The following is an 11,130-nucleotide window of genomic DNA, read 5'->3' on the forward strand; positions in this document are numbered from 1 at the left end:
TGCAAATGGCCAGACATTTTCTACTGCTTGTCCCACATGAGGACGGCAGTCAGTGGAATCTGGAAGAAGAGCAGCAATGGGGACTTAGCATAGAGCTGAGGTTTCCTGTATAGGCTGCACATTAGAATCAGCTGGGCATTGTACTGGATCCAGACTCCTGGGACCCAGCGATTGGACTCCTCCTTTACCCTCATTGACAGATTGCCGAGCTTCTGAGAATCTGGGGCTTGAGGGCTGGGGTGCAGAAAGGTGCATAGAGACCCCGAGGGGGAGCCTCATCAATGAGGAGGCAGAGGCATGGGTCCCCAAGACAGCAGGGAGAGCAACCCCAACCAGGCCCCCTCCACAGGGTTTGTGCCTGTACAAGGGCCTGGGAAAGAAATAGAGTTACCAGGGCAAGGGGTGGGGTCAGATTGCCATCGGGGTGTTTTCTTCCCCCCAGGGGAAAAAGGTTGGTTCTCAAAAATCCAAACTCCACACATATCTAGCATTTGATACGACAGGTGGTGCTTTGACTGTCTTTCAACATCTCTCAGTTGTTGTGACAGCTGCCCTGTATACGTGGGTAGTTCTTGTCTCCGCCTGGAAGCCAAAGCCTAGGTAGACGGAGGACCCAGTGTGAGGCCCCCAGAACTGCAGGACTTCCCCACTCTCCTCTGGAGCCCAGGGAGGCCTGTAGCAGCCTCTTAAGCCAGGGCACACACAGGTCAGAGTGGCAGAGCTCCTGCTCCCTGGCCTGGGCGAGGTCCATCTCCATGCTGCATCCTGCCACCCTTTGCTGTCCCCTTGGCCTGCTGCATCCACCTGCTTTCACCATAATATGCCAAGGGGACCAGGAGACACAGTGCTCCATGAGCCAGCATTTGGCTGGGGAGCCAGGAGGTCTGGTTCCCCCCCCCCAGGGTCCCTGCCCCCCTTCGGCCCTTTGTTCTCCCAGGTCTGGCCCCTCCTGATGACCCTGCCTCGTTCCTGCGTGGAGGTGTCTGGCCACTCTGCGCAGCCTGCACAGCTTCCCAGCCTCTTACACATCCTTCTCCCTGAAGTCTGGGGGCCGTGCTGGGCTGAGTCAGATACAGAGAACCTCATTCACTCTGCCTCTGCCCTTTTCTCTCTCCCGTTTACGCACACCACCTCCATAGCCACTGCCATGGCTGCTTTAGGGTCAGATAGAGGCTGGGAGGCTAGGATCTTACCCTATTGGTCAGTAACTCTCCATGTGACTTGGTCACCTTGTCTGGGTCTCAGTTTCCCCTCCTGCAGAGCACCCACCTCTTAGGGCGCTGTCAGGCATCCTTCATATATCCAAGGGTTTTAACCCTTGGTTATTAAAAGAGGCTCTAGATGAACCCTTACTGTTGAGATTTGAGTGTTCATCTTCTAGCCATACAGGTCAGGCTGGGAGCTTCGAATGTAGAGACCCGTAGGTGGGGAACAGGCAGAGTCTCACTGTATTCCCCACTGGCTGGACTTTGGGCACTTCCTGGCTATGTGACATGGGTGGGTCATGGCCGATGGGGCCTCTGAGTCTGGCTTCCTCCCGCCCCGCACTCCGGCTTGGCTGACAAGGCTGCTCTCTCTGTCCCGGTGTGGTGGCCTCCTGGCAGGACCTGGCAGTGCTGCAGGACAAGCTGCGTATCTCCACCAAGAAGCTGGAGGAGTATGAGACCCTGTTCAAGTGCCAGGAAGAGACGACGCAGAAGCTGGTGCTGGAGTACCAGGCGCGGCTAGAGGAGGGTGAGGAGCGGCTGCGGCGGCAGCAGGAGGACAAGGACATCCAGATGAAGGGCATCATCAGCAGGTGAGGGCCTGTGCTGGCCCCACCCCACAGGTGGGGCAGACTGTCCACTGCTCTGAAGGATCCTCAGGTCGGGGCGAGCCTGGAGGAGGGCTCTGGTCTGGGGTGGCTGATCAGCAGCTGCAGGATGAGCTGAATATCGAGAGTGTCCCTAGCCATGGGGACAGTGGGAGCACAAGGCCTGGAGGTAGGAGGTGGCCTTAGTTGGGGATGGCAGGAGTGAGGTCAGACCAGCCAAGGCCAGCTCCCGGAGGACTGGGGCCCTGTAAGGAGTGAGCTCCCTTGGGGAGATTAGAAGCTGGTTTGAGTATGCCAGGAAAGACAGGACCCGATTCAGGGCAGGAAAAGTGGAAATGAAAGTCACATTCAGGAGGTGAAGGTGGGAGGTTAGGGTGAGGAAGGACACAGAATAGCCTCCAGGTTTCTACCCAGAGCAGCAGGGTGTGGGTGTGTCAGGGGCCAGTTACTGAGATGGGGAACTGTGGGGAGAGGAGCAGTTTGGGTTGGGGGTAGAGCAGTTTTGGATATATTGAGTTTGAAGGTGGCTGGAATCCAGGATGGGTTTCTGGAGGACAGTTGGTTTGAATGCTGACTCTTGTCCTTATTGAAGGCTTCTGTCAGGCTCTGTGTTGACTCCCCGCTCCTCCTTCTATGCCTGTGGGTAGGGTGGACATACCTTCCTTGGTGTCAGCAGGTGGGGAGTACAGTCAAGGTGTAGCATTGGGGCCAACCCACAGGGTCCCAGTCTTAGAGTTTATTTCCTTATGACAGTAATAGCAGGTACAAGAGGAGAGATGGTGTGGATGTATAGCTTGTTTATTTGCATGGTCTAAGACCCCATCATCTGGACAGATTGAGCATGTGCAGTAGCCAAGACAGTCCCCCACCTGGCCTTATGTTTTGTCCATAAACCTTCCCCCAATTCCTCCTATTCAGATCACCTGTTTCTCTGCTCCTGACTACTTTTTGTTTTCTTTACTCATGATTTTGCACATTATAAAATGGTTCACATGAACCATACCTGGATCACTAGACAGCAACAGTTCACTTGACCTCCACCTCTGCTCCTGGCTGAAATAATGCATGTGGTTCCAGGAACAAACATTTTTTTCAGTATTTCAACCGCTGCCACCTCATTATGTCTATTCTGTGAGAGGCATGTGCTCTCTTGAATTCAGTGGCTTGCTTAATGTTTCTCCTATCCAATCCTGCTATAGTTCCTCCCTAATGTAATGTCAGTTGGTTAATAATGTTGTTTGAGACTTCTGTATTCTTACTGTTTTCTGGTTTACTTGTTTGCTCCTTACTTATTTTATCAATTATTGAGAAAAAGATATTGAAGTGTCTAATCATAATTATGGATTTGTCTACTTCTTTCATTTCCGTTGGTTTTTATTTTATGTATACTGAAATGCTATTCTCAGGTACTTACACATTTAGGATTGCGATGTGCTGTTGATGAACTGACCTCTTTATTATTACAAAATCACTTTCTTTATCCCTCATATTTCTTCCTCTGAAATCTACCTTGTCTGATTTAATATAGTCACCCCAACTTTTTTTTGGTTAGCGTTAGTATGGTATATTTTTTCCCATCTTTAATACTTTTAACCCATTGTCTTAGTCCATTCACGCCGCTATAACAAAATACCTTAGACAGCATAATTTATAAAAAATAGAAATTTATTGTTCACAGTTCTGGGGGCTGGGAAGTTTAGGTTCAGGGTGCCAGCAGATTCTGTCTGGTGAGGGCTCCGTGCTTTGTAGATGGTGCCTGGTTGCTGTGTCCTCATAGGGTGGAAGGCATGAACAAGCTCCCTCAGGCCTCTTTTATAAGGGCACTAATCCCATTCATGAGGGCCAAGCCCTCATGACCTAATCATCTCCCAAAATCTACACCTCTAAATATCATTATCTTGGGGAATGGGTTTCAACATATGAATTTTGGGGGACACAGACATTCAGACCATAGCACCCATCTGTATATACAAGGTGAGTTTCTTTTACAGGCACTTTATTGTTGGGTGTTGCTTTTTATCTAATCTGACAGGTTCTGCCTTTTAATTGGAGTTTTTAGACCATTTACATTTAATGTAATTATTGATATAATTATGTATAATATATACAAGGTGAGTTTCTTTTACAGGCACTTTATTGTTGGGTGTTGCTTTTTATCTAATCTAACAGGTTCTGCCTTTTAATTGGAGTTTTTAGACCATTTACATTTAATGTAATTATTGATATAATTATGTATAACCTATTATCGTGCTGTTTGTTTCCTATTTGTACCATCTGTTTTTCCTTTTTTTCCCTGCCTTTTTTTTTGGACTAAGTATTTTAATGATTCCATTATTTCTTTGCTGCTCTAGGGCAGGTGTTGACAAACTTTCCATAAAGGGCTAGATAATAAGTGTTTTAGGCTTTGTAGGCCATATGGTCTCTGCTAAAATTATTCAACTTTACTGTGATAGCAGAACTATTTGTGTGATATGGCTATTTACAAAAACAGACAATGGGTGGGATTTGGCCCTCACCCTCAGGCTGTAATAACAAAGATAATGTGATTATCTTTATTCCTCTGTACTTAATGTTATCTTTTCTCTCTGGCTATTTCTAAGAAATTTTTTTTTCATCACCAATTGTCAACAATTTGGTTATGATGTGCCTTGATGTGGTTTTCTTTGTGTTTCTTGGGTTTGTTAAACTCTTGGATTTGTAGGTATATAGTCCTACCTCCCCATTTCTTTTTCTGGGACTTCTGTCACACTTAACTTTATGCTGCTTTATATTGTCCCACATCTCAAGTGCTCTGTTCTTTTCTTTTTTGATTTTTCCTGTGTTTTGTGTTAGATAATTCCTATACTATGTCCTTAAGTTTGCTAATCATCTCTTCTTCAGTGTCTGATCTGCTGTTAATCTTATCTAGTATTTTTTCATTTCAGATATTGTATTTTCCACTTCTAGAATTTCATTTTGGTTTAACTCCCGTCCATTTTTCTTCACATCATGCTCGTACTTTTGTTCTCTTGAACATGTAGAATGTGTTTATAATAGTTGTTCTAATGTCCTTGAATCCTCTGTGACATTTGAGTCTGTTTTTACTGATTAATTTTCCTCTTTGTTATGGGTTTTATTTTCTTTGCACACTTGGTAACTTTTGGTTAGATGCCAGCCATTGTCAGTTTTACATAGTTGGGTGCTAGATGTATTTGTGTTTGTTTAAATACTTTTGGGCTTTGTTCTGGGATACAATGAGGTTACTTGTAATTAGTTTAATCCTTTTGAGTTTACTTTTAAGCTCTGTTAGGGTGGGTCCTACAGAGCCTAAATTAGGCCTGGCCTAATCTGGCCCCTCTGTTGAGGCAGTTTCCTTCTGGGGATTCTACTTGATGCCCACTCTGGCCGGTAGGAACATGGAGTATTCCTGGAATTGTTTTGTGTACTCCTTTCCAATGGTACTTGCCTAACCTGGTAATTTTCTCACCTGCATGCAGATCAGTATTCAGCCAAAGACTCAAGAGGACACCCCTTGGGAGATGTGTGGAATTTCTCTCCTCATCTTCCTTCTCTGATGCTCTGCCCCGCAAATTCTACACCTTGACCTTCCTGAACTCCCTGTGCCTACTCAGTGTCTGAAAACCTTTGTGTTATTTGTGATATTTCTAGTTTGTTTGTTTTTAAGGCAGGAGGGTAAATCCAGTCTTCCTTCCAATGTAATGTCCCTTAATTGATGCCACCCTGGTTTTTCTCAGTGTCTTACCTTTCTGTAATGGGAACCCCTTGTCCCAGCCCACACCCCTTTCTCCTGGGCAGTGCTGCCTGACCCATCATTCCTTTGGCCCCTCAGGGCAACCTGTGCTGTCCCTGTGCGGCTGTGCCCACCTCCCTGTGCATCTGCCGTGAACGGGCGAGAGCTTGCCCCTGGGCTGGAGAAGTTGAGGGGTGGGGACAGAAGTGAAGGCTTGGGGGCAGATGGGCCCATCTGAGAAGCATGCATAGAGCGAGGGCTGAGGCCAAGGCCAGAGCCCTGCCAAGCCCTTGCGTCCTGGAGCAGACAGGCAGACCCAGGGAGTGTGCGAGTGGAAAGGTGGGAGAGAAAGCAGTGATAGAGCCTCAGAGACCAGTAAGGTGAGACCACGAGGGCTTCCAGGAGGTCACAGTCAGCGACAGGGCCAGGACTGCCTGACCTCAGAGTTTCGGCAGATGGTGCACCCTGTCCACCCCCCAGCTTGTCTGCCTGCTACTCCACCGCAGACCTGTCCTTCAGATGTCTAGTTCCAACGTGTGAAGCCCCCAGCCCACTCTCCAGGAGAGGTAGTGCTCCCTGCTGTCTGTTCCACAGGCCTGAGCTTCCCACGAGCTATGCAGGGTGCAGTTACTAGTCTGCGTCCCTGCGTCCCTTCTGCCTCGGGAACTCCTTGAGGGAAAGGACTAGACTTCATTCATTGCAGTACCTCAAGTCCCCAGCACAGAACCTGCACAGCCTCAGTAAATATGAGGGTGGAGAGTGGAGAAAGTTCTAGAGCATTTCAGGGCTGTCGTCTTCCCACGTGTGCCACAGGTCCTATGGCATAGAACCACCTATGACACAGCACCACCTGCCTAGCTCTGGGCAGTTGTGAAGAGCCGACACCCACTCCCACCCACTTTGGCTCCTGGAAGAATATCAGGGGCTTCCCCCGAAAGCCCCTGGGAACGGGTCTAGGGGTGGAGTGTGCAGGTTGGGAAGGGGCAGGCCCAGCCGCAGCAGTCGCTGGGGGCAGCTGGAGGGCCTCTGTTCAGGCAAGTGTGGCCTAAGGATGGGCTCTTCTGGTTCCCACAGGCCACACCCCCCATCTGCTCCCTTATAGCTTCCCCTTGACTATTCTTGCCTCTGGTTGCAGGTTGATGTCGGTGGAGGAGGAGCTGAAGAAGGACCACGCAGAGATGCAAGCGGCTGTGGACTCCAAACAGAAGATCATCGATGCCCAGGTGGGCGTCACTGGCCCTTTGGTCTGCCCCAGGGGTTAGAGGACCTGGGATGGGGGGGGACTTGGCTTCTTTACATCCTTAGTCATGCCTCACTTCAGAAGCTGAGGAGAAATGAGAGACCAGGATCTCTGCTCTAAGAAGTCAGACCTGTGGTCTCAGTGGGCCACAAGCTTACTAGGACAGGCTGTGAAAGGGGAAGGGCAGCTCCTCCCCTGCCGGGCACTTGGTGGCTATTGTCTTTCAGCAGGGATGTTCATAAGAGAGTAGAAGCTAGGGCCGAGCCCGTGACGCACTCGGGAGAGTGTGGCACTGGGAGTGCAGCGACGCTCCCGCCGCGGGTTCGGATCCTATATAGGAATGGCCGGTGCGCTCACTGGCTGAGCGCGGTGTGGGCAACACCAAGCCAAGGGTTGCGATCCCCTTACCGGTCACGAAAAAAGACCAAAAAAAAAGAGAGTAGAAGCTACTAGGAGGAGTGTGGGGGATGCAGGCTGGGTGGAGGGAGCAGCAGGGCTCTTGTCAGAGCTGTGGCTTCCAAGCTGCTCTGAGGGGAGACAGGAAAGGGACCCTGGCCCCAGCTTCCTTCCCTCAGACTGTGCCCCTTCCCTCTCACCTGCCTTGAAATGGGTCACACCTTGCTCAGACTGTGAACTGCACAGACTAGGAGCTGTGACCTCTGTGTGTGTCACACGTGCACACATGAGGGAGGGGCCTTCCCTCAGGGCCTTGGACAGCTCATAGACAACACACCAGGGCTGCTGTGTGGGATGAGAAGTAGGTGATGAGGTCTGGGTACATGATGGTGCCAAGGCCAGTTCCCCGTTGTGTGAGCTGCCTGCAGCCTGGTGTCTTTCCCGCCCTTTACACCTGTTGTGCCTGGATCCTCCCTTAGGCCCAGGACCCCGTCCTCTGACCCCCACTGATACCCTACTTGTCCACAGGAGAAGCGCATCGCCTCCCTGGATGCCGCCAACGCCCGCCTCATGAGTGCCCTGACGCAGCTGAAAGAGAGGTACAGCATGCAAGCCCGTAACGGCATCTCCCCCACCAACCCCACCAAATTGCAGATTACCGAGAACGGCGAGTTCAGGAACAGCAGCAATTGTTAACCTGCCCGAGGAGAGGGGCGCTGTGGTGGCCAAGGGCAGGGTCTCGGCGGGGGAGGCGCCCCACAGTCGCAGCCCCAGCGTGGGTGGCAGGAGCCCGAGGCGCACCTCCCCTCCCCTCCGCCCGCCGTGCAGGACGCGGGCCACAGAGGGCGCCGCGAGAGACTGATGCAGCGTGAGGCGGGGTCCGCAGCCGCCACCCCCCTTCGCCTGGGAAGCGTGTTCGGTGCAGGCAGAAGAGACTGCACGCTGGGAGTGGGGACGGGCTGGTGGAAGCAGGGGCCTGCCACAAACATGTCTGTGGATTATTGAATTTGGTGTGCGTCACCTTTTCCTCCTTGACCTGGGAAGTGCATGTACCCCACCCTCGCCAGGGAGGGAGCTGCCTGGAGAGGGGACGATGAAAGGGCTAGGGACCTGCTCCTGTGGTTTTCCCGCACTTCCTCGGGGCTCAGGACTCCCTGGCTGCCAGGCCCTGCCCTGTGGGACCTGGGACCTGACGAGTTGGTTGGCAGGCAGGGGGATGGTGGGGAGGACACAGAGGCAGGAGTTTGATGTCCCCCGCCTGTTGTCACCCTGAGCACCTGCCATTGCATGTGGCCTGTCGGGGACCCTTCCTGGCTGTGAGGAACTGAGGATTCGTCCCCCCTCCCCCTCTACCTGTCCCAGACTGCCCACCTTCCACCTCCTTCCCTTCCTTTGTTGTATTGCCACATGGACCCAGTGAAGATCGTAGCTTTTTCTTCCGGGCTCTCATACCTGTGGGGAGGATCCTAGTCCCCCGCACTGCCACACGGCCCAGGCTGGTGCTCTGGGGCTCCCAGAAGCCAAAGATCTGGGCAGAGCCAACCAGAGAGCTCTCCATTGTCCCTGCCTTCTCCTGGGGCCCAGGGCATCCAGGCCACAGTGGTCTGATAGGGAGTGGCCGGCTGGTGCTGATCTGAGAGAAAGGTGATCTCTTCTCTGATTGATGGTTTAAAGAAATTCTGATGCCTGCAGGCCCTGAGAAGGTGGATAACTGTGATTTTTTTTCCTTTCACAGTATGCATTAGAAACAAAAGCCCGCTTGCTCGCTTGCTGGAACACAGGGGCCTTTTAAATTGAGCGTGCGCACTGCATGGGAAATAGCAGCCCTGGAGGATGTTAGACTTGCTCCCTCTCCGAGACAGCAGCAGCCTGCACCAGGCCCCGTGTGTGCGGCCGGCCTCCTCCTCACCCTTCCCGGCCCCAGCGAGGACCAGGCGCTGCAGACAGGGGAGGGGCACACCCGCAGCTGGGGCCGGTTTTCCTCAGCTCTAGGCTGATCTGTAGCTAATCTGCCCCTTCCCCCGCTTGTGGGACATAGATGGGTAGGAGCTTGGGTCTCTCTCGGCTCCTCTCTGTTCCCACTCTACAGATCCCAAGCCCTGGCCCGGGGTAACCTAGGGCAGGAGCTGGGGCCTTTGACACAGGCAGCCAAGCCGGGGCTGGGCGAACCGCACAAGCCACCTCCTCTGCCCCTGTGGCTGGAATGTGCCACAGAGGCCCCACCAGAGAGAGTGCTGGTGCTGGAGGGGTGGCCCAGAGCCACACTGCTCCTCTCCTGGCCCGTGGACAGGTGACGGCAGCTGCTCTGGGAAGGGGCTTTTAGCAGTAACCTACAGTTCAGTTAGACCAGAGGCAGGTGCTGATGGAGAGAGGATGGGGCTGCCGAGGGTTGTAGACCCCAGGAAGGAAGGAGGTGGAGGCCGAGGCGCTGCACCACCCCTTCCTGCCCCACTCCTCTGCCTGCGAGTTTCAGAGCAGGGTGGCCATACAGGCAGGGCCTGGCTCTGGTCATGTCCTCCTCGTCCAGTCTCGACCCCCCACTGCCTAGCGAGCCCTGCCCTCCCCACCCCACCCACCCCTCTCCTGCCGATGCCTCATAGAGCGACCTCGGACCGAGCACCTCTTAGCAATATTGGGGGGCGCGGGGGAGCCCCAGGGCCTAGACGGGAGGAGGGTGCAGAAGCCACCGCTGTGTCTGGCACTGGCAGCCCTTGGCGCCAGGTGTGAGCTCTCAGGCCGAGAGCCTTATTTACCTAGTGCAAAAACTGTAAAAGTGTACAGACTCTTCACAGATTTTTATCTTACTTGCAAGTATGACAATTTTTGTAAATGTTCTTGGTGTTTGACTGTAATGTAACTATCTCACCTAACGTTGTATATAGTCCTTTAGTCCTGGTGCTGCCGAGGGCTGGCCGGGACCGCTGCTCTCCCGATGGTTTTTATTTTATTTTTTAATATAGAGGACAGTATCGGCAGGAGGAAGTTTGGGATCTGGGTGTTTGTGTTTTTTCTCTGACTGTGGCATTTATTTGTTGGCTTTGCAGCACGTTGTCTGGGTGGGTTGATGGGCCAGTAAAGGGGGGGGCGAGGCTCCTTTCTGGGTGCTGGAAGGAAAGACTGGAGCTCCGGGGTCCCTGATCACCGAGACCCAGCCTCTGCTGGAGAAAGTGCCCCCTTTCTGCCAACACAGGAGGCTGACTTTTTTTTTTTTGCCCAACTTATGTTCAGGATGAAGGAAACTGCCAAACCCCCTGTAAGTGAAGGCTTTCCGACTGCCCAGAAACGGGAGGTGAGGGGCCGGGGCCAGAGCTCCATGTTCACCCCCTCCCCCCAAGCACCTGCCCCGAGGTACACCTCCCCCTCACACCCCGTCCATCTGCGGGAGCCAGACTGTCCAGGGAAACAGCCCCTCTTTTCTACACACTCAGCCACAAAGCCACCCCAGTCCCCGCACCGCATCCCAGCCCCCCTTTTGTAAGTATGTGAAAAGGAAAAAATGCAGATGTTGGAGTTTTGGCTGGAGCTCTTCCCTCCAGCTGTGACTATTACCTGTGTAATAATGTACAGAGAGCGTCGTCGGTGTTCTAAGACTCTGTGTGGCTGTGCAATTTCTGTACATTTGCAATTAGAAATATTAAAGATTTATTTAGCTATTTTAAGCCTGCCTCGCCTCTCCATTTATCTGCGTCTTGGGTGATTTTACAGAAGTGACTGTGGGTCCTGGGATGATAGTGTACTTTCCCAGAGGGACCCCAGCATTTGGCTCACCCTGGTGGCAGTTGTGGCCAGGGAGACCCCTAAAGCCAGTGGTGGTGGTCTCCTGCCCAGCTTGGCTCAGTGGGTGCTCTGGGACTGCCCCCTCGTCCGGGTTGGGGTTTCTCTGCACCAGAGCAGATGTTCTCTTAAGGGCCCTCCCGGGCTCTGATGGGCTTGGAAGTGAGGTCTGTGCTG

General features: G+C 52.6%; 1 protein-coding gene across 8 annotated transcripts in view; it reads left to right on the top strand.

The window, feature by feature from the left end:
* Positions 1-10,838, top strand: part of DAB2IP (DAB2 interacting protein) — a 105,664-nt gene extending 94,826 nt beyond the window's left edge. For 7 of the 8 annotated variants that reach the window (XM_008579338.1, XM_008579334.1, XM_008579331.1 and 4 more), the window contains 3 exons: positions 1,605-1,798; positions 6,679-6,766; positions 7,708-10,838. In XM_008579338.1, the coding sequence (XP_008577560.1) occupies positions 1,605-1,798; positions 6,679-6,766; positions 7,708-7,875 (450 nt within the window). In that variant the 3' untranslated portion in view covers positions 7,876-10,838. The remainder of the gene's footprint in view (positions 1-1,604; positions 1,799-6,678; positions 6,767-7,707) is intronic. The other variant, XM_008579332.1, reaches the window with a different exon arrangement.
* Positions 10,839-11,130: the final 292 nt, after the last annotated feature.

This window comes from Galeopterus variegatus, unplaced genomic scaffold (genome assembly GCF_000696425.1).
Source record: "Galeopterus variegatus unplaced genomic scaffold, G_variegatus-3.0.2 Scaffold1859, whole genome shotgun sequence".
Taxonomy (NCBI): domain Eukaryota; kingdom Metazoa; phylum Chordata; class Mammalia; order Dermoptera; family Cynocephalidae; genus Galeopterus; species Galeopterus variegatus.